Genomic DNA, 21,463 nt, shown 5'->3' with positions numbered 1-21,463 from the left:
AATATTCCCATTTCCTGTGCTCTGCCGCGGACCTTTGGGATAGAGCTCACTCTAGACTGAGCAGATGTGCAGAGGACTAGCTAAGAAATCGTAGTATCCAAGTTCTAGCATCCCATTCTCCCAGGACCTGGAACAAACAAACCCCTTGGCTTTTCTGGGCTCCTAAGCCTTTGTTGCTACATCTGGATCTGAGCACACCATTGCTAATGGGGATGCAGCGTGTTCAGAAGCTCGCTGAGTTCTGAGGGAAGTTCAGCTCAGATGTTTTCTCCCTTTCCTCTTCTTCATTACCACTGTTATTATGATTGGTCATATTTCTTGGAAACTGAGAGCTCACCTGGCCAGTCTCTTTGGCTCCTTTGTTTCCTGGCTTGAGTTTTTGGTTATTGTCACTACTATTCTCTACTGAGAGGCCTGGAAGAAGAGAACATATGAATGTGGTCTGAACAGTCAGACTTGTTAATAACTCTGATAAATGACAGGTGGAGATGGGACAGTATTGTGTCATCTGCAAGACAAAGAGGTAAGGCTTTCACTCTGCAGTTATGTTGCTTCTCCTTTCGTTAACAAACAAACACACACATACAAAACTCTTAAAAAGTGGTGAGTGGCAAGAGGAAGAGAAGGAAACAAGCGGAGGTGGGACAGGGATAGTGTTGGGGTTTGCCTAAAAATCTGTCTATCTGCCAGCCAGTTCCAGGGAGTGGGCAGGGATGGAACCCCTGACTTTGGAAGGATCACATAGTTCTTGGCTCAGACCACACCCTATGCCCCCTTAGCAAAAGCATAGGACTGCCATGCCACCAATGTTTAGCAGTTAAAGATACTCAGGAGTAAGAATTGGCATTGTAGTTTGCAAACTGGAGCCATTAAAGGCAAATTTGGTGGGGCATGCTCTTTCTGGAAGGGGCTCTGTGAATACACATACATACACACACATACATACAAACTCCCCCCCACACACACACATACACACTCACACACACTCACACATGGGTGTTTGGTAACCAGTAACATGATTCTGTCCTTAGTAAAATGTCATAAAATGAAAGTGACTTTTGCAACTTTAAACAAAGGTTAGTATGATCAAGGTGAGTTTAATTGTAATTTTGTTTAATTGTAAATTTTGTTTCTTATTTTCAGACAGTTTGAAAAGTCATCTGTGTCTTTGCTCACACTGGCTGGTTTGGCTAGGCAAGACACAAGATAAAAGGAGGATACACCATTACATTGGCCAGTGATGCCAGCCTCAGTACAAGCCACAGGATGCTACTGGTTCTGGTATTAAAAAGCAAAGGGAGAAAAGCAGAAGTCCAATGGAAGAGACCTCAGGAACAGCAGTCCTGTTCTTATTAGCAGTGTGGTCCTGTCTAGGCTTCAGTTAGCTCATCTGAAGCATAAGGAAGGGTCTTCTATGTTCATGTGGTCAAGGATAAGTTCCCTCTCCCTGTCAACTCTGACTCTCGTCTTGCTAACTCTCCATCTTTACAACCTTCCACTGTGGTCATCTTGGTCCCTTCCCCTTGCCCTTTCAGTGAGAAAACATCAGCAATAGCCTCTGTGTCCTCTGTGTACCCATAAACATACCCAGTGCCACTCAGGTGTAAGGAAATTACAGCACACTGTCGTTTCATTGGCAACTGACAGGATACTTTATAAATACAGAGATAAACTAAAAGTAGGCCTCACTGTTCCTGCATCTATGGACAGTATCTGTTTCCATATTCTCCCTGTCAGAAATGGGGGGATTCCATTTTTCTATACAAGTGAACTTTCGTCCCTGCTGTGAAAGAAACATGTCCTACATCAACTCATGCTCAACTTCTCAGAGCCCAGACAGCAAGAAGTGAGCTTCTCTGGTGTTAGTAGGCGCTCACAGACTGACAACGTGGGAGACAAGAATATTGTAAAATGGATTCTGAGAAAGTCTCATGCCTGGAACAGAGCCTGCAGGATACCATTTAGAGACAGCTAGGTCACTGTATCAAGAAATGTTTAAAATTTAATTTATTTTTATTAGGGTGTACCGCAGTGTGCAGCCTGTGGACCTAAGAGGACAACTTCCAACAGTCAGCTGTCTCCTTCCCCATGAGTTCTGGGGACTGAACTCCGGATGCAAGCTCGTGCAGCTGCAGCAAGCATCTTTACCTGCTGACTCATCCCACTGGCCACCAAATATTTCTCAACAGACAGGAATCTCATGGACCACTCTCCAAAGCACCAATGGGGCATTTATAACACTAGGAGATGTCCTGCAAGGGAAGTCACTTGTCTATTAAACTGGATGTTGTATTTTGTTGATGGCTGCATGTCTATCTGTCAGTCCTCCTGACAGCTAGGGATCAAACATCGGGCTGTGTCCTATTTAGGGGTCAGAACTATGTCACAGCAGTCAGCTGGCCTGTTACTTTAATGATGTTGCCTTGCTCCACTCCCCTTCGATGGAAACCCCCAATACCTTGAGCCTTAGGAAGTTCTCTGAGCATCTTTCTCACACAGGGAAAAAAACAGTAAATAAAGACAGAAAACCTTTAAGTTGTGCATATCGTAAATTATCATGAATCAAGGAGAAAGGGCTTTGTCCAGCAAAGGATACTGCAGGCCTGAGGCCACAGCACTGGTGCGATAACCTCCCAGGCGCTGCCCACTCTCAGAGCAGTGCCAGGCGAACTGCTTGTCCTGTCCTGTGCTCAGCACCCACTCCAGTTCCAGAACAAACAAGACCATCGTCACTCTGCTCTGATGCGCTAAAAAATTAAGAGATGAGAAAAATGACTGAGAAAGCCTCCTGTAGAAAACAAAAACTGTACACCAGTGTTACACCCTTCTCTTCCCCCACCCCAGAAAACTGTAGCCCAGTGTTACAGCCTTCTCTTTCCCCTACCCCGGAAGAGGCTAAAGGACAAAGCCATTAGGGACAGGGAAAAACAGTATCTTAGCAGTTGGGAAGGATGCCCTATGAATACTTGTTGTTTAGTTTTGATTTTAATAATCCAACTCTTCTCGGTGTCCTGCCCTCATGCCCTTGCTTGTATACATCTAAGAATTACCGCCTCAGAAAGTTTCCAAAGCCTGGCCAAGCATGCTAGGGTTACTGAATTAAGGTAGACACATTAGAAATGACATTTACAACATAGTGACTTGTGGTAAGTTTATGTGCACTCTCCCCAGAGGAAAAATATATTGATCTTTTTTGATGAACTCTGATTTTTAGACTCATAAAATAATTCTGACAGCTTCCTATCAGAACCCAAATGCTTGGAGAATAAACGGAATGGTAGTGTTTTGAATGAGAACTTAATAATAGCCTCATATATTTGAATGTTTGGCCCTTAGTTGGTGGAACTGTTTGAGAAGGATTCAGAGGTGTGGCCTTGTTAAAGGAGGTGGGTCACTGGGGATGGGCCTTGATGGCTCAAAAGACTCATGCCATTCTCAGTGTGGAATCTCTCTGCTTCCAGTTTGTGGATCAAGATGTTAGCTCTCAGCTGTTCCTAGCTCCATGTCTCTGTTTTGCCATCATGGACTCTCCCTCAGGAGCTATAAGCCAAAATAAATGCCTTTTTTTTTTAAGTTGACTTGGTCATAGTGTTTTAGAACAATAGAAAAGTTACTGAGCCTAAGAATGAAATGCCTGTTACACAAAAGTATGTACATATGAGAGAGAGTCACTCCCTATGGTTGGTTACTCATACAGAAGCACAACCCCTCTGGAAGAATTGTTGCATCGTACAACTTCAGGGTGAGAAGAGACTACTCATAGCTTCTAGCCATCTCTCTGTTGCTCACCTGGGCAAACTGAGGTTTAGTGAGGATTAGTCGTTTGGCTAAGGTCTCATGGCTTCTCCATTACTTAATAAATGCAGGCAGGAAGAATTTTGCTTCTTACTATGTGATGCCAGGCAACAAACACAAGGGAATAGAATGACCAGGAAGGACATTCTGAAGCCTGGCTAGGGCTTTGCTGGGGCAGGAGTGGATTTTCCACCTCCATTATCAAGGAGAATTAGACAGTGTGGGTGGCTATCTGCAGTCCCACTGCAGTAAAACCATCTGCCAATTGCAGAGTGTTAAACACATTCTTTTAGTCACTGCAGGGACAGAAAGTGGCATATCTGAATCCTACCCCCTTGCCTCTCACACACGCAAACAGCAAAGCAAACCTTCGTTTCTATGGTGAAGTCAGTTCTCTTAGTGTGTGCCTGTCAGTGGGAAAACAAAACAAACTCTCAAAACTCAAAACACACACACATAAACTCTAAGGAGACAACTCTTTTACGCAGAAGGAAATTCTTGGAAGGCAGATTCTTCTCACTAAGCAAATCTGGGCTTGCTGTCTGGCTTCCTAAACAGGAAGTGGGGAGAGGGGCATCCTAGTCTTAGCAGGGTTCATGTTTCACATCACCATGCCACCAGGGCTAGGTTTGCAGCAGTTCCTCACTATGCTGGTGAGGTGCTTTTCTCTCTCCTGGATTTCTGAGTTGTGACCATGATTTCACCAAATGCCCTTCCTGTGTTGCCTTTCCCCACCCTGTGTATTTATTTGTTGAGGCAGAGTCTCTGTATAGTCCAGGCTGTCCTGGAACTCTCTATGTATATTAGGCTGGCCTAGAACTCAGAAAGCTCTGTCTACTTCCTGAGTGCTGAGATTAAAGGTGTCTATCACTGTGCCTGGCTGCCATTGAGTTTTTATTGTGAATCCAATACTATATTCCTAAGATAAACCTCAACAGACCATAATGTATTCTTTTGTATATATTGCTGGATGTAGTGAAATCTACATTTGTGTAATCTGTCTATATGGATAATGGCATCCAGTTTTCTCATATTGATCTTGAATAGCATTAGTATGAGGAAATACTGATTTCCTAACAATGGGCTGGGAAGTCTTTTATTTCTCAATTTCTAAAAGAATTCCTGTAGTTTCACATATTTCCTTTCTTTAATGTTCCATAAAACCAGTAAGCCATGTAGGAATATATCTAGGTTTAAGAATGTAAAGAGAACAGAAGAAGGAAGCTTGCTCTCTTTGCCTGCTTACTCTCCCTCTTGCTAACAAATCCATTCCTTACTGCCATTACAGCTGACTATTTTGGGATTCTGCTGCATACTGAAGACCAGTGGAGACATCCAACATCATGGACTGAACATCTACTAGATTCTTGGACCTTTCCTTGGTTGTTAGTAGACAGCCCTTGTTGGACAAGCTGGACCACAGCCTGTAAGCCATTCTAATAAATCTGTCTGTCTGTCTGTCTGTCTGTCCATCCATCTGTCCATCCATCCATCCATCCATCCATCCATCCATCCATCATCCATCAATCATCTTCCCCCTCTCTATTTTGTTCCTCTAGAGAACCCTAATACAAGTTTTCTTTAAGGGAAGATTTTAAACTAAAAACTCAACTTCTTTTTACACATATAGAGCTTAAAAATCTATTTCTTCTTGAGTGATCTGCAGTTTGTGACTTTCAAAGATCTGTTGACTTCATTTGTTCTATTTACCAACACATATCAACACAGTATCACACACGGAGTTTCTCGATGATGTCAGTTCATAGTATCCAAGGAATTCGTTACCACCCTGTGCATAGAGAGGGAGTTTCTATAAGAGTGTTAGTTCATTCTTTCCTAACACTGATAATTTCTATTGTTTTCCCCCTTGCTAATCTAGCTAGAAGTTTACCACTTTTATTAATCTCAGAAAATAGCCTTTGATGTCACTGGCTTCTCTGTACTATCTGTTTTATACATCATGAACTGCTGCAATAATCTCTCTTCTCCTCCTTCTAAGTTTCTTTCTTTCTTCTTTTGTGTGTGTGTGTGTGTGTGTGTGTGTGTGTGTGCATGCATGCATGTGGTGTAAATCAAGGTCACTGATTTGAGGACTTGCTTCTTTTATGATGTCATGTTATGTTTGAGCTGTCACTCTCCCCTTAGGTGTTGCTGTGGTAATATTTTATAAATATTGTTATCCTTTTTTCATTTGTATTCAGTTCAGAATGTTTTATGATTTCTTCTTTAACCTACAGATTATTTAGAAGTGTATTATTTACCTTCCAAATGTTTTAGGATTTACCAAGGGTCTATTCATCATCAAATTTAAAGCAAAACTGAATACAAATGAAAAAAAAAAAGGTATCAGTATTTATAGGACACAATCTAGACTGAGGGAGAAAGCATGAGCCACCACACTCAGCCTTAGTTTTCTTTAAAAGCTTACAATATGATGCTATAATCTTTTTCAGGTTACTGATCATGTTCCAAGGTTGTTGACATTCTCATTCTTCTGTTTGTGATTTCTGCTAACATTTATTTGTAATGGCTTTTTCTGCTTTTGTAATACTTTTTAAAAGTAAAAGTAAATCCTGTGCAGTCCTTTTGCTTAACTGTTCTGTCCAGAGCTCGATTCTAAGGCTCTGCCACTGACCTACAGCCTTATATCAACTGTTTTTGTTTTCCTCTAGGGACACGTACGCAGTTTGTCTTAAAGAGGCCTGTATTCATTTCTGGTGGTGCTTAGGAGTATCACTGATCAATAACTATTTTTAATAATCATTTTTCAAAACATAGAGCTTCTAGCTCTATATAGTTGTTTTAGACTTGTATTTCATATGCAAGAATTTTCAGATAGGTTTTGACTTATAGAAGATTTTTCTTATATATAGAGTTGAGATCAGAATAAATTCCCCTGTTGTCTCCTGGAGCAGGGGATTTCCATCCCTTCCTTCTCATAAGGACATACTCCTTTGTGGACTTTCTATAGAAATCTCAGTTCCAATTTTTCATCTTACTCAGACTCTAGGCTGTACCTCTTGCTGCAAAGGGCATGGTCATACACAGGCAACTAGTTATTCCTGGTGCTCTATTTTTCCACGGCAGCTGCAAATCAGTGCACATTATAACCAACTCTCTGTGATTTGGTTTTTCTCTTTGCTTTGGCAAATGTGAAACTTTTTCTCATAAACTTAACATTGGATTAAAGGAAACAATAAAAATATACTATTTTACCATCAGCTCTAGGAGTCTGTGAAAAAACCATCCACAAGGGTCTGGTTATTGAGTTTTTATAATTATCTGACATGAAGCATGTAGACTATGCTAGAAAACCTGCCATGTAAGAGCACATGAACAACGGATCCCAGTAATAACAGGCTCTTCAGATGTGCTCCTGGAGGGTTCACCAGTACCTTTAACAACAGTGCAAGAAAGAAAAATACAAAGGCAAAGGAGGGTAATACATGTAATGACAACTAGAATTTCAGTCTATCTTGACAAGTTGAGTTGACAGGCTAAGTAAAAGGAAATGATGGGTAACAGATTGGTAAGTCCAAGATTTACTATAAAAAGAAAAGTTCCTAAGAACATCCTGTGAGGACGCTGTAGTGGTACCTGCCCCACATGAGCCACAGTGTAAAATGGCTGCCTGAACTCACCTCTGTATGATTACAACAGTGCCCAGGAGAGGAGAGAAGGAGGATCTACCCAGCAGATTACATGCATTCACTAGTCATCTACTGCTGTGTAACAAATTATCCCAAAGTTGATGTCTCAAAGCATCTTATTACCTCAGAGTTTCTGTGGGTCAAAAATGCTCCAACCACAAGGCTTTACCTAGAGGGAAGCACTGTGTGTGGGGTGTCATCTGAAAGCTTAACAGAGGGTGAGCTGGTTTCTAATCAATCTCACAGAGCTTTTGGCTGGGTTCAATTCTTCATGGGCTGCTGAGCAGGGAGTATTAGTCCCTCACTGACTGCTGATGAGATGCTTCTTGGCTCATTAGCACACAGGCTTCTCCACAGGATAGCTCACATCATCAGACATGCACACTAGGAAGCAGGAAGGTGAGTGCCATGCATGGCCCAGTCTCTGCACATAATCTTGGAAGTGATCTCCATCACTTACCATGTTCTAAGTCTAGCTCACCCTTATGAGGGGAAGAGAATGATCATTGGGAACCATATAAAAAGTCACATGACACACCAGGTTGTATTTGAAAATGGTCCAAATGGTACAATATGAGACCTCAAATCTGAGTAAAACAGTCAAAACAGTTGTTTTTCGAGAACAACAGCTTATTAAAAAAAAAAAAACAGTTGAGACATAAGATGCTTTTGTTAGAAACGTGAACGAAGATGATTAAAGGAGAAGGAATAGAACAGGCCCTTTGGTAGCTATTAAGAGGTTAAAGAGAGGTGAAACTCAAGTGTCTGTGGTTCCAACAAGCTAAGCAAAAACTGGAAGGGCACATTCTAAAATCTCTCACATAAGCTTCTAATAGATACACACTATATATTTCTGTTCGCTGTTACACTCCTGAGCTAATGGAACACTGTAGGTACTCAATAAATATTTGATTAGTGATGTATAGGAATAAAACCACAGGGAAATAGATTTAGCTCCAAATCTTAAAGAAAGCATTGCTTGGACCCTTCCAAACCCATGCTAGCAGAATGTCTTTGGAGGTCATGGACGAGATGTTGGGAGGCCACAAAAAATGAATGAGCTCAAGTTATCTGGATACAATGACATCTGGGCCTTAAGGACCCAATGCCCTGATTCCATGATACTGTTGGTCTGGATGAAGGTCCCCTCCAGACACTACTGATTGACAGAGTGAATCTGGCCAATAAGTCATTGTTAAGACTTACCATAGAAACTGTAGCCTCTACCCACACCCACACCCCAACATGTCAAAGCATTTCATCAAACATGAAATGAGGCTCATCTGAACAACCTGAGACTGACTCTACTTTTCCTGAGCCTGTACCATTCCCAGAAAGCATGACGGACTTGGAGTCACCCTGCCTAGTCTGGTTTTGTACTTAACCTCTAGAGAAGCTGGATTCTTCTGGCCTCAATGACTTAGTTCACAAACTGGGTTACTTCTGACCTCCCAGGGTTTCTCTTTTTGCTCCCCCATGTAACTGAAGTGTTCCTGAGGGTGGAAACTATTAAGAGACAGTTTTAAAGCAGGCTCCGATTCTCCTGCGTCACCTACCTTGATAGCTTTTCACAGGTGTCATCTTGTTATAATCTTCAGACAAAATAAACTCCTACAAGATAAGAGAAAAACATTAAGCAAAAAGAATTTTTTTCTTGAGATTTTTACTTATGTGTATGGGCAATTTTGCCTGCATGTGGTATGTCTGCACACCACATGCACGCAGTGCCTACGGAGGCCAATCGAGGGAGTCGGGTCCTCTGGAGCTAGAATTGCAGATGGTTGGTTGTTATCTTTCGGGTGCTGGGAATTGAACCCCAGTTCTCTGGAATAGCAGCCAGTGCTCTTAACCGTGGTCATCCTCCAGGCCCCAAGCAAAAGCAAAGTTTTTAATGAACAATTATGCTTTGGTAAACAGACTGCATAACAGAATTACAGTTAACACTAGTGGTTTGTCAATCAACTTGGCATGTGTGTCCCTCTCCCAAGAGTAACCCAAACTGATCCAATGTAAGATCATAAATTTTACCTCACAACTCTCAAGTTGGCTTTTTTTTTTATATAAGAACAATCATATTAGATGTTCTGAGTTTGAATTCTGGTCAATGCCAATCTTAATGATTCAAAATCTCACTGGCGCCACAGCAAACATTTGAAAGGCTTTATCACTGAGCAAATGGGTGGCCATTCTTTATTGAGAAATAAGAAGCTATCTGGAGTCTGTGCTAACATCAGCAATTCACTTTCCCTTATAATAAGCTCCCAGCGCTGCTCCTGCTCAATCCTTGTACCTCTAGAGCTTGCCACAGAGTCATCAACAAATGTCAGTGGTGTGAAGCCACCTCCCAAGCTGATAAGCCTGGTTAACCAATGCACTGAGGACACAAGCTTCTACAGCATACCTGGGACATGGGGCCCATAAACAGGTGCCACCTAAGCACCCGAGTGGTTGGCCATGCCAAGTAGACACCAACCAGGTTTTTACAAGGCTTGGCAGGTTGAGTTCCTTAACTTCTCAAATGCAAGCACCCACACTCCTTAAAGGGTGAATTATAAAGCAGAGTTTTATTCAGGCTTCCAACAGAACAGTAAAGCTTTTCACAACAGTTGGAAGCATCCAGAATTTTTCTCTGATGACTTCCTTACAAAGAAGGCTGGGAAGATAGACATGGAAATCCCTTTCATGCTATTAGATGCTTACTGAGTTCATAGAGATTATGTAATGTTTTTATGTGAAAACACTGTATGCTTTTTGCGACAGATGACACAAGGGATGGCATGACAGGGCATACTAGCTTCTTTGGTTCTGTTTTTCTGTCACAGTCCTGGTACAAAGCTTACCTACAAAGGAATTTTCTTCAAAATGTTTTCCTTGGGAAAAACATTACTGAACTTGCCAGTTTAAACTTACATCATGAATCCTTTAAGGAGTGGCACCGTATCTCCTCATTTTTGAAGAATTCACCAAAAAAAAAAAAAATAACAGATAAAGTTGAAAATATACATGCAGTTCCTCCAGAGGAACTTGACAGTGTCTGTGATGCCTGACTGGGAAAGCCTCACACAAGCCTAGTCTCTCCAGAGCCTCCAGCGCAGACAGAGAAAACCTGTCTGCTGCAAACACAACTGAGAAGCAGACAAGTTTGTTTCATTCATGACGTATACTGAAATGGTTCACTGATCTAGGCAAAAAGACCTTAATTCCTCTTGGGAAAAGGCAAGGTACACATTAAAAAAATTTTGATGCACGATTTCATGTAGTTTTTAAGACATACATACAAAATAAAAAACTACCAGTCCATGTACTAATAAACTAATTTTTAAAAATATTTTCTTCCTTTGATAATAAAAATATACAGGCATGCCAGGCAGTGGTGGCACACACCTTTAATCCCAGCACTTGGGAGGCAGAGACAGGTAGATTTCTGAGTTCGAGGCCAGTATGGTCTACAAAGTGAGTTCCAGGACAGCCAGGGCTATACAGAGAAACCCTGTCTCAAAAAAAAAAAAAAAAAAAATATATATATATATATATATATATATATATATATATATATATATAGGCAGGGAAAATTTGGGGGAGATATTATCACTTTTTACTGATGTATATATGTATTTTTTAATCATGGAAGACCATATGCTATTCTAAGTATGCCAATGATAAATATTTAAAGGTCCCTTTGTGATATCATTTCTTTGATATAAGTATGATTGAAATTACATCTATAATACTGTTATTATACAGTTTAATAATATCTATAACAGAACAAACTGAAAACTATTCGGTGATGCTTTCTTTGATTGTGAGCCTAGCTGTTTAATAGCTGAGGCATTCCTCCAGCCCTTGATGCTTTTTTAATATGAAAAAATTGGCAGTTACCTTTTATTCATCTATTTCATTTTTCCTTTTTAAATGAGTTTATAGCATGCTGTGACGCTCAGAGGGTATGTTACATGAGAAAGCATGTCCACTCAAGGCCTGATAGATACTAACCAGTCAGAATTTTCCATATAGCTAATATATCACCTCTCGGAAAAATCTGACAAGAAATCAGGCTAAAGCTTACATTTATTTCCTTAGGATTACCAATACAAATTAGATTACATATATTTTAAATTGTTTTGAAAAAATCTACCCTCTTGTTTTTTTCCATTCTACTGTCTGCCTAACACCTCATTGATTTTAATGCCTATTACAGCACAAACAGCAAACAAGGGGCACACACAGGAGAAGTCAGTCACTGTACATTCAAGCTTACTCTTTAAGCAAATGGACTTGCTAGTTGGTGAATCCTTGTATACCTTGGTTAAAAATGTAAATGCTGTTGTAAATCAACACACAGAGGGAAATACCCATTTAGTGGTTTTGTTTAGTTAGGGTATATAAAAATAGGATAATGGGTATTTTCCCTTAAAATAGCTAGCTATGGTTCTAGAATTCACTTAGTTTAACTTACTCTTTCTGATATCTCCATGATATCCTACAAAATGGGTGCACCATTCATCTTTCAAGCCCTTCCTTTTAAACTGGTCGCTTCATTTGCCTTCAAATTCACTATTATACAAGAGCACACATCTCATATGGCTGGCACATACAGAAGACTGCTGTCTCAAACACAGAACTCTGCCAGCATGCTGTCTCTACACTCACACGACAGGGATTTCTGCAATTCCATCAACAGGTGAGTTCCTCTTTCACTGTTGCCAACTAACGTGCAAGCAAATGGCATCTCAGTGGGGTTCGATGTGTACTACTGTTGATAGATACACTGGAGTCTTCTCTTTTTTCCATATATATTACTTGGCACTTTCATTTTTTGTACACATCTTTGTTTTCCCCTCACCCCAAAACAACACCTGTCTCCAAGGTAACTTCTTTAAATGAAAGCTAGAGCTGGAGGTGAAGCCTCCCACAGCAAAGCACCAACAAAGGCAAACAGAAAGAACAAAGCCTGGCACATCAACACCAAGCTGCCCCAAGTCTCACAGAGAAGTCAGTTCTCCAGCACACAGAAGTGGCTGGACAGACAGAAGTAAGGACAGCCCGAGGAAGAACACAGGGGAGAAGGAAGGGGCGGGGAATTACACGCAGCGTTCTCCATCTCCCTCTGGATCTTGAAACTGGCTCCACAGTAGCTTCTCCTTTCCTCTGGGACACAGCTTAACCTAGCCTCCACCTGCAGCCTGGCGAAGTCACACCTTAGGTCTAGCAGTGCTTATGTAACTGAGAAAGTGGCAGAGGAGCCCGGGACCCTGGGCTTTGGCTTAAGAGTGCAACAATAAACCCAGGGCATCTGGGAAACAGTAACACCTGAGGCAAAGCATATAGTGTGGCCCATGTCATTTTGTATTCTGCAATCTTCTTAGTGAAGTAGAGAAAGGTTTTGACTACTGGACCTTGAAATCCACTGTTTAAAAAGTAAAACTGCCAATTATTTCTCTGTCCAAATATTCTGCCTTTGTATTATATTTATCGGATCTTTCGTAGTTCTGAAAATTTCACTGATGGTCTGAACCTTGGCCTCCACCTCCCAAGCGCTGGGACTGCAGGCTTGCACCCCGTGCCCAGTTTATGAAATGCCACAGATGGCACCCAGGCACGTTAGATGAGAGCGTTCTACCAACCGGGCCATATCCTCAGCCTCTGCACTAGATTTTATGTTACATTTATAAAGTTTATGTTTATAAAGAATGTTTCAATGGAAATGTCTCCCGTGAGGACCATACTCCCATCTTTATATTTAATCTCTCTAACTCACCTGAGCGGCTCTGAACATCTGCAAACACTGTTTCACTCTTCTCTGACTCCTTTACTTTCTCTGAAAACCAAGCCTAGCAAAATTAGTCAATCAGATGGTGAAACTACTTTAATTGGGCAGGAGTGTTTGTTTTTTAAGTTGCTAACATGTCCTGTCATTTAAAAGAGTCCATGTCATTTACTAAGAGTCAGTCCATGCTTGCCTAGACACATGCCAATCAAACCCTCTTGAACTCACCACAAGAACTGTTAAGCACCTTTTGCTTGCATTTGAAATATATCTATCAAATAGACACCATGGCTTTTGTTTGCTAGAAGAGAGTTGCCTTAACTAATCCAGGTTATGACTGAGTTTAGTCAGGTTATGATTGAGTTTAGTCAGCCTGAGGAAGATGCCAGGAGGCAGTCTAACGTGTTTTTCACCAGAATCAAACATACCATTTTGTTTTCTGGTCATACTTAGGACCCTACTCAGCACATGTTCTCAGTGCTGTCTTGAGTCACTCTGTCTCTATTCTGGTGTGGCCAGTCAAGGAATATTACATACTTCTTAGCACTATCCCCCACCTCACGTAAGGATCAATGAAACAAATCCATAGAACCCTGGTGACGAAGCCACAGCACCTAATACATTAAAAAAATCTACCGGGCAGCAAGATGGTTCAGTATTTATAGCTCCTGCCACACAAGCCCGACAAGCACAGCATGATCCATAGAATCTATGTAAAATAAAAAGGAGGAAATCTTCCCTACAAAATTGTCCTTGGCATGTGTGTACCTCTCCCCCAACATATACCATATACACACTAATAAAACATTTTAAATTCACATTTTAAGTTTCTTGCTTTATTTGAAAGCCTGCCAATAATCTTATTTCTTAAAATCTAATACTACTTCACAGATAAAAATAGAATCTAAAATTAGATCAATAGCTACCAACTGTGTGTTGAGTATGTGGTGTATCAAAGATATATTCTGACTGAATGCATGATAAGTCTACTTTTATCAAGAAAACAAAACTACAGTTATATTCACTATAAAAGCTTTCTTCTCAGAAAAATAAACAAAGCGATCACCAAGGTCACACCCAAATTTATGAAGAATAAGAGAGAAATAATGGCACATGCTTCGTTACCTAGCAAAAGGTCACAAAGAAGTGGCCAGGTTCAAAGCAGTATGTGCTACTCAAAGCCACTCCTGGAGGAGGAGAGGCGCACTCTCAGAGTCTGACAGGCTGCTCTACACTGCGACTTCTCCCTCATCTATGACTCTGACCTGAAGTTTGGTTTGCTTGCGGCATCCCTCACTTCTTCTACATCCCTTCCTGTGTTCCTACTTTTGTTGTCCATATTCCTTGCTTATTTCGTCCGGATCCTCTTTCTCTTCGAGATCTTATAATCGATTCGTTCAACTTGGTTTTCCTTGACATTCAAGTTAAGCACCTGGGTTTTTCGTTTTTCAGCCTGAGTCCTCTTCAGTATTTCTCTCATTACTGACTCCATTCTCTAGTCTTGGGTTGTCTCTGTCACTTCCATCGGTCTTATGTCTGTTTTCTTGGGCATCACTCAGATGTTTATTCTCAAGTTCTTTTCACTTAATTTTACCAAGCTGTTTGTATCTTCTTTAAGTTCCTTGAATTTTTTGCTGAAGTTTATGATGGCTCTTTTAAATTCTGTGTCCTAAGTTCATCTGGGTAATTCTTGTTAGCAAACATTTCTACAGAACTGGTGGGTTTTGGAGATGAAGTACTTCTGGTTTGACCTTTCATGCTGTTTATATTTTTGCAATGAGACCTGGGTCTGTAGAGTCCTTTTATTAGTTCTAGGTCTGATATGGACAAAGTAGGTTGGGGCATAGGAGAGGATGTGTGGGCAGGTTAGCCCTAGAAGACAAAATGGCTTAGGTGGAATGAAGTCAGGGAGACAGAGGAGACTTGGTTAGTAGGCAGGATGTGTGCCTTGGTTCAAGTCTGGAGTAAGGGGCAGCTAAGGCTAGGTAGAGCTGTTGAATGTGGTATGGGATGAGCCTAAATGTTGGGGTACTGGGGGACAGGCAGGGCAGGTCCTGTCAAAAGCCTGGAAATTGGTTTTGGCATAGGCAGGGATGGCCAGGCTAGGCTGGGGCAGTGGATATGGGCACCATGCAAGCTTCGAAAAAGCAAAGCAAGTAAGTCTTATTTAGCACACCTATGAACCACAACAATGGCCAGCATGCATGATAACTCTAGGGGTGCAGCAGTGGCACACATGACCTGACAGTAACCGACAGCTCTCTAGTTGGACCTAAGATCCGTTCAACAACAGGGAAATCCACTTGGTACTAGGAATCTAGTATTCAAGGCTAGTGACGTCATGGATTTCAGAGGAGAATCAATAAATGCCATTTTGCTAAACCAGCAAAATCCTAACTATAGCCTAAATTATTTATTCCTATACCTATAGGTAAGTATAATCCTCAATACCACATCACAGAAACTACAACAGAGACCCCTATAGAATACCACAACCAATCAAAATGCAGAATTATGAAGCACAGTCCCAATGGATATATTATATATTATAATATATAATAAATAATATAATATATAAAAGTTTATATAAATATAATATGTATGTAATATATACATAAAATATCTACTACACTTATGGCTCAGGGTTCATTGTAAAATGTGACGCGCCGCCTCGCCGAAAAGGAGAACACGCCACACTTCAGGATTCTTCTGACAGCAATTTACTGGTTACAGTAATTTCAGATGATGTTACAGCTCTTAGATGGTGTTACAGCTCTTAGATGGTGTTACAGCTCTTAGATGGTGTTACAGCTCTTAGATGGTGTTACAGCTCTCGTAGATGGTAGTGGCGAAGGACCCAGAGCCCCAGAACCCATGGGCTTATATAGAGTCCTGGGAGCACTTACTGCATGCTCATTGGCTCCTTAATGATGCCTAATTAGCATACTCGTTTCTCATTGGCTCTTAGAGTGCTCTTGGAGTGAGGCTTAATTAGCATAGTAATTTTTACTCTTTGCGCATGCGCATACGCATACGCATACTCGGCTTGGCTCTGACTGAAGCCAGAGCGCGGGAAGCCGGCGTGCCCTGCGCATGCGCGCTCCCATTCATGGCTCTGTCAGAGCCGAGAAGCAGGGAGCCGGCGCGCCTTACTCAGGCGCACTTTACCTCACGGCTCCCTGACTGAGCCGTGCCATTGAGTGCGGCTCCCTCACGGAGCCGCGCCTTTGAATGCGGCTTCTTGACGGAGCCGCACCATTGACAATCGGCGGTGTACGCGGCTCCCACATGGAGCGGCACCATTGTCGAATGGTGTACTCGGCTCCCAACAGTAAAAGATGGGGTAGAAAGATTGTAAAACCCAGAGGAAGCAGGAGATCTTGTTTTCTAGGAATGTCAGAGACCTATAAAGTCTCACCAACACAACTGCCTAAACATGAGCCAAATTACACCAACAACAGACATGTTAATGTAGACTAGGGAAAGCCCACAAAGTCTCTGTCCTACACAACGATCTACAGGTAACTAAGTAATGCTAAGAGTGTGAGAAATAAGTTTTCCTCAGAGAAAAGAACACCAATGGTTACCCAATACCAAATAGTCAGCCCTGAAAACATAATCTAACTAACATTATACAGATCAAGCAGATTACATATATGTTGTATACATGCATCTTTGTAACAACAAGTAATGAAAAATGGATTGGAAAGAGTGAGGATGGGTGTATGGGAGGTGTGGAGAGAGGAAAGGGAAACAAAAACAATAATTATGTTATAATATCAAAAAATGAAAGAAATGCTATAAAATTTTAAAAAGATTAATGCTTCCACTACAAAACCACATTTTAATTTAAAAAAAGCAAATGATTTAACTTCTATTGTCTCTAATACATTTCCTTGGAGAAAAATGAGATTCAGGTAGTGAACTCTCATTCTTAAAAGAAGCTGACCCAAGTCTATGATATGCAAATGATACGTAACTCTTCTTTACAAGTAGGAAGGCTTCCCTTCTATAGGCGTCCTTTCTCTGCCAGCTATCTAAGTGAGTCAACAGTTATTGCCCAGAAACTTTCTTCTTCCCATAAAACCATCTACAAACACACACACGCACACACACACACACACACACACAAGTTTGATGGCCACAGAGGAACTAGAGGCCCACCATTCTACAAAATTTCCTTAGGTATTTATAGACAAAGTCCAGTTGGGATGGTGATATTAGTAAATTTCTCATTTCACAGTAACTAAGCTTATTTCAGAAGTCTCCAGAACGTTGTTTACTTAGTCTTGACTTTAACTGACAGTGAATGCATACACACATATGAGCAAATGTGTGAATATATACAACACTCCACCCCAAATGCCTCTTCTCCCTTTCCCCAGCTCTGGACAACCATCCTTCTATCTCCCTTAAATATTCAGTTTTTATTTAGATGTTGGCTTAATCTTAGCATTAAATTTAACAGTAGGAAAAAATAGCCCTTCAACTACTTACTCAATTAACTTACTGTATTACTGATGAGATTAATGAAACATATGGGTGGCTTTTAGAGTTTGTTAGCCAAAGATTAGCACCACTGAAAGTGGAGTACACCCTCTACCAGCCAGGGAGGAAACGCTTACATACTACACTCATTGTTCTAAAAAGGATCTTAAATTCAAGAATTCAAGGTGTAAATCAAACAGAGATGTTGAATGCTTGGCAGTTGTTACAAGAAAGAATAATATACAAAGAGAGATGGAAGAACAAAAGGCCTGCTCACCCAGGTCTTCCGTGCCAGCCTTTCTTCTCTCTCCGTGATGATGACTTACTGAGATGTCTTATGCAAGTGACTTCACAGCCACAGCGCTGTTTTGCTCTGTAATTCTAGAAGTGTGCTCATTTTACTGAGCATTCCGTCCTTAGGTTTACTGATCTTCATCCCATGGAACAGGATTGGATGCATAATATTCAACATCATATGTACACATCACATTTTCTTTATTCGTCTTCTGACAGAAACATAGCCTATTTCTGGTTAATGTGAATACTGCAAATATCTGCTCTCAATTCCACTAGACAGACATTCCTAAGTAGGATTGCTAGATCATGTAGTGGTTCTAGTTTTAAAGATCCAAAAAACCCCTACATACGGATTTGACATAAAATCAGTATTGTGAAAGTGTTATTACATTTAAAAGTGCCTTCATTTTTATCACATACCTTCTGAATTTGCAGTGTCAACTTTTTGCCTCTGTTTTCAGGGATTTCTAAATCAAATTTAAGTTGTGAACCATAATAATTGTACTGTTCCTAACAATCTCCATATGTAGGTTATTCTAGCTTTTTTGCATGCTCTTTGGGTTGCAAGAAACTGCAGGCATGAGAGAGGATTTTCCATTTAGAGTCAGAGTTTGTGACCAAAGACCTTGGAAGCAAGCTGTGTTGCCCAACCTGTTTCACACTCAGCGTCTCTCTTGGGATGTCTGCCGTTCTCAGAGAAAATCCAATGAATGCAAAACAACTCAGGTTCCATTCTCTCATCACAGAAGCATCCATGAGGTCAACACAGAGCACAGAGGACTTGCAGAACAATGTCACTACTCTATAAGATACAATGATAGCTACATGTCACTGACATTTGTCCATACCCACAGAATGCAGAGTACCAAAAATGAACCCTGAACCATGGACTGTGGGCGATATATCCACGAGTTCATCACTGACCATAAAGATACCATTCTGCTAGGAGATGTTCATACGGGGGTGGGATGCATGTGGGGCCGGGGGCACAGGCAGAACCTTTATACTTTTGTCTCCACTTTGTTGTACATCAGAAGAGTACTCAAGAAGTCCATCAATAAAACTTCAAATCCTAGAATAATAATACTCAAAATGACCTTCTACAATTGTTTGATTTTTTTCCTTCAAATTTGAGAATCTTTTTATTAAAGCTTGAGAGAAAATCAACAGGCCAGGTAAGCTGAAAACCCCCACACCTGCTGGGAGACAGACAGAAGAGAAAAGAGCCAGGCTTTTTGAGTTAGGCAAGCAGGTGTTAGAGGGTATTTGGAGAAACAATGAGGAAGCCCAGGATGCTAGGAAAAACACTGTAGGCTTTTGGCAGGCGTTGATTGAAGATGGAACTAAGGGAAGTTATACCCTTTGAATTGAAACTCAGAAAAGTGGGCGGGCTTGGCACAAGGTCTGCAAGCTGCTCAAGTCTATGCACCTTACTCTGCATCTCCGGACTTTAACAAGTGTCCTGGAACTTGCATGTTTCTCAAAACTCCTCAGGACTCTGAAGGACATTCATTTATGTAAGTTGTATGAATTGATATTTATCAAACTAGAAATAAAAACTGATAAAGCTATAAAATAGTAACTCAATATATAATATACGTTAATAAAATCCATAAAAATTGAACTTTTTAAAAACAAAACTTAATGACGAGAGTTGTACGTTTTTCATTCTAACGACTTCCAAATGAAGAAAAGCAGCTGGCGCCTCATGCTGCTTCTGAATCCAATCCGAACATCTGTCAGGAAGTGGGAACGAAAGGACAAGCTCCTATTGACAGTGTCCTTTGCCTTACAGAAACTTTGCAATTTTATGAAGTCCCATTTGTCAATCCTCGATCTAAGAGCATATGCCATTGGAGTTCTGTTCAGGAACTTTTCCCCTGTGCCCAAGTATTCGAGGCTTTTCCCCACCTTCTCTTCTATTAGTTTCAGTGTATCTGGTTTTATGTGGAGGTCCTTTATCCACATAGACTTGAGCTTTGTACAAGGGGATAAGAATGGATCAATTTTCATTCTTCTACATGTTGTCTTCCAGTTGAACCAGCACCATTTGTTGAAAATGCTGTCCTTTTTCCACTGGACAGTTTTAGCTCCTTTGTCAAAGATCAAGTGACCATAAGTGTGTGACAAAACGACAACCAACAAATTGGGAAAAGATCTTTACCAATCCTTCATCTGATAGAGGGCTAATATCCAATATATACAAAGAACTCAAGAAATTAGACTCCAGACAACCAAATTACCCTATTAAAAAATGGGGTATAGAGCTTAACAAAGAATTTTCAACGGAAGAAACTCGAATGGCCGAGAAGCATCTAAAGAAATGTTCAGCATCCTTAGTCGTCAGGGAAATGCAAATCAAAACAACCCTGAGATTCCATCTCACACCAGTCAGAATGGCTAAGATTAAAAACTCAGGTGATAGTAGATGCTGGCGAGGGTGTGGAGAAAGAGGAACACTCCTCCATTGTTGGTGGGACTGCAAGATGGTGCAACCACTTTGGAAATCAGTCTGGCAGTTCCTCAGAAAATTGGACATAGCATTACCCGAGGATCCAGCTATACCACTCCTAGGCATATACCCAGAAGATGCTCGAACATATAATAAGGACATATGCTCAACTATGTTCATAGCAGCCTTATTTATAATAGCCAGGAGCTGGAAAGAACCCAGATGTCCTTCAACTGAGGAATGGATTCAAAAAATGTGGTATATTTACACAATGGAGTATTACTCAGCTATTAAAAACAATGAATTCGAGAGGTTCCTAGGTAAATGGATGGAACTAGAAATTATCATCCTGAGTGAGGTAAGCCAATCACAAAAGAAGACACATGGTATTCACTCACTGATTATTGGATATTAGCCTAGAACCTTGAAATGCCCAAGATGCAACTCACAGGCCACATGAAGCCCATAAAGAAGGAAGACCAAGTGAGGGTGATTCGGTCCTTCTTAGAAGGAGCAACAAAATACTCAAGGGAGCAAATATGGAGACAAAGTGAGGGACAGAAACTGAAGGAGGGGCCGTCTCAAGACCACTCCACCTGAGTATCTATCCCATGTGCAATCACCAAAGGTAGATGCTGATGTGAAAGACAGGAAGTGCATGCTGATAAGAGCCTGATATGGATATCTCCTCAGAGGCCTTCAAGAGTCAGACATATTCAGAGGCAGATGCTCACAACTAGCCATTGAACTGATCATGGGGTTCTCAATAGAGGAGTTAGAGTGAAGACTGAAGGAGCTGAAAGGGTTTGCAGGCACCATGAGGAGAGCAACAATACCAACCAACCACAGCTCCCAGGGTCTAAACCACCAGCCTGGGAGCACTTAGGGGGGGATCCAGGGCTTCAGCTGAATATGTAAAAGTGGAGGGCCCTGCTGGGCATAGGTGGAAGAAGAGAACCTTGACCTCATGAAGGCTGGATGCCCCAGGGGGTGGGAATTTTGAGGGTGGGGAGG

General features: G+C 41.1%; 1 protein-coding gene across 2 annotated transcripts in view; it reads right to left on the bottom strand.

Annotated features, from left to right (window-relative positions):
* Positions 1 to 21,463, bottom strand: part of Wdfy2 (WD repeat and FYVE domain containing 2) — a 129,583-nt gene that overhangs the window by 24,777 nt on the left and 83,343 nt on the right. For both annotated transcript variants that reach the window (XM_028758742.1, XM_028758741.1), the window contains exons 4-5: positions 9,002 to 9,056; positions 2,597 to 2,747 (exon numbers count right to left, since the gene is read on the bottom strand). In XM_028758742.1, the coding sequence (XP_028614575.1) occupies positions 2,597 to 2,747; positions 9,002 to 9,056 (206 nt within the window). The remainder of the gene's footprint in view (positions 1 to 2,596; positions 2,748 to 9,001; positions 9,057 to 21,463) is intronic.

This window comes from Grammomys surdaster, unplaced genomic scaffold, assembly GCF_004785775.1.
Source record: "Grammomys surdaster isolate TR1022 unplaced genomic scaffold, NIH_TR_1.0 126219, whole genome shotgun sequence".
Taxonomy (NCBI): domain Eukaryota; kingdom Metazoa; phylum Chordata; class Mammalia; order Rodentia; family Muridae; genus Grammomys; species Grammomys surdaster.
Note: the sequence above shows the minus strand (reverse complement) of the source record. Positions and strands in the feature narration are given on the sequence as shown.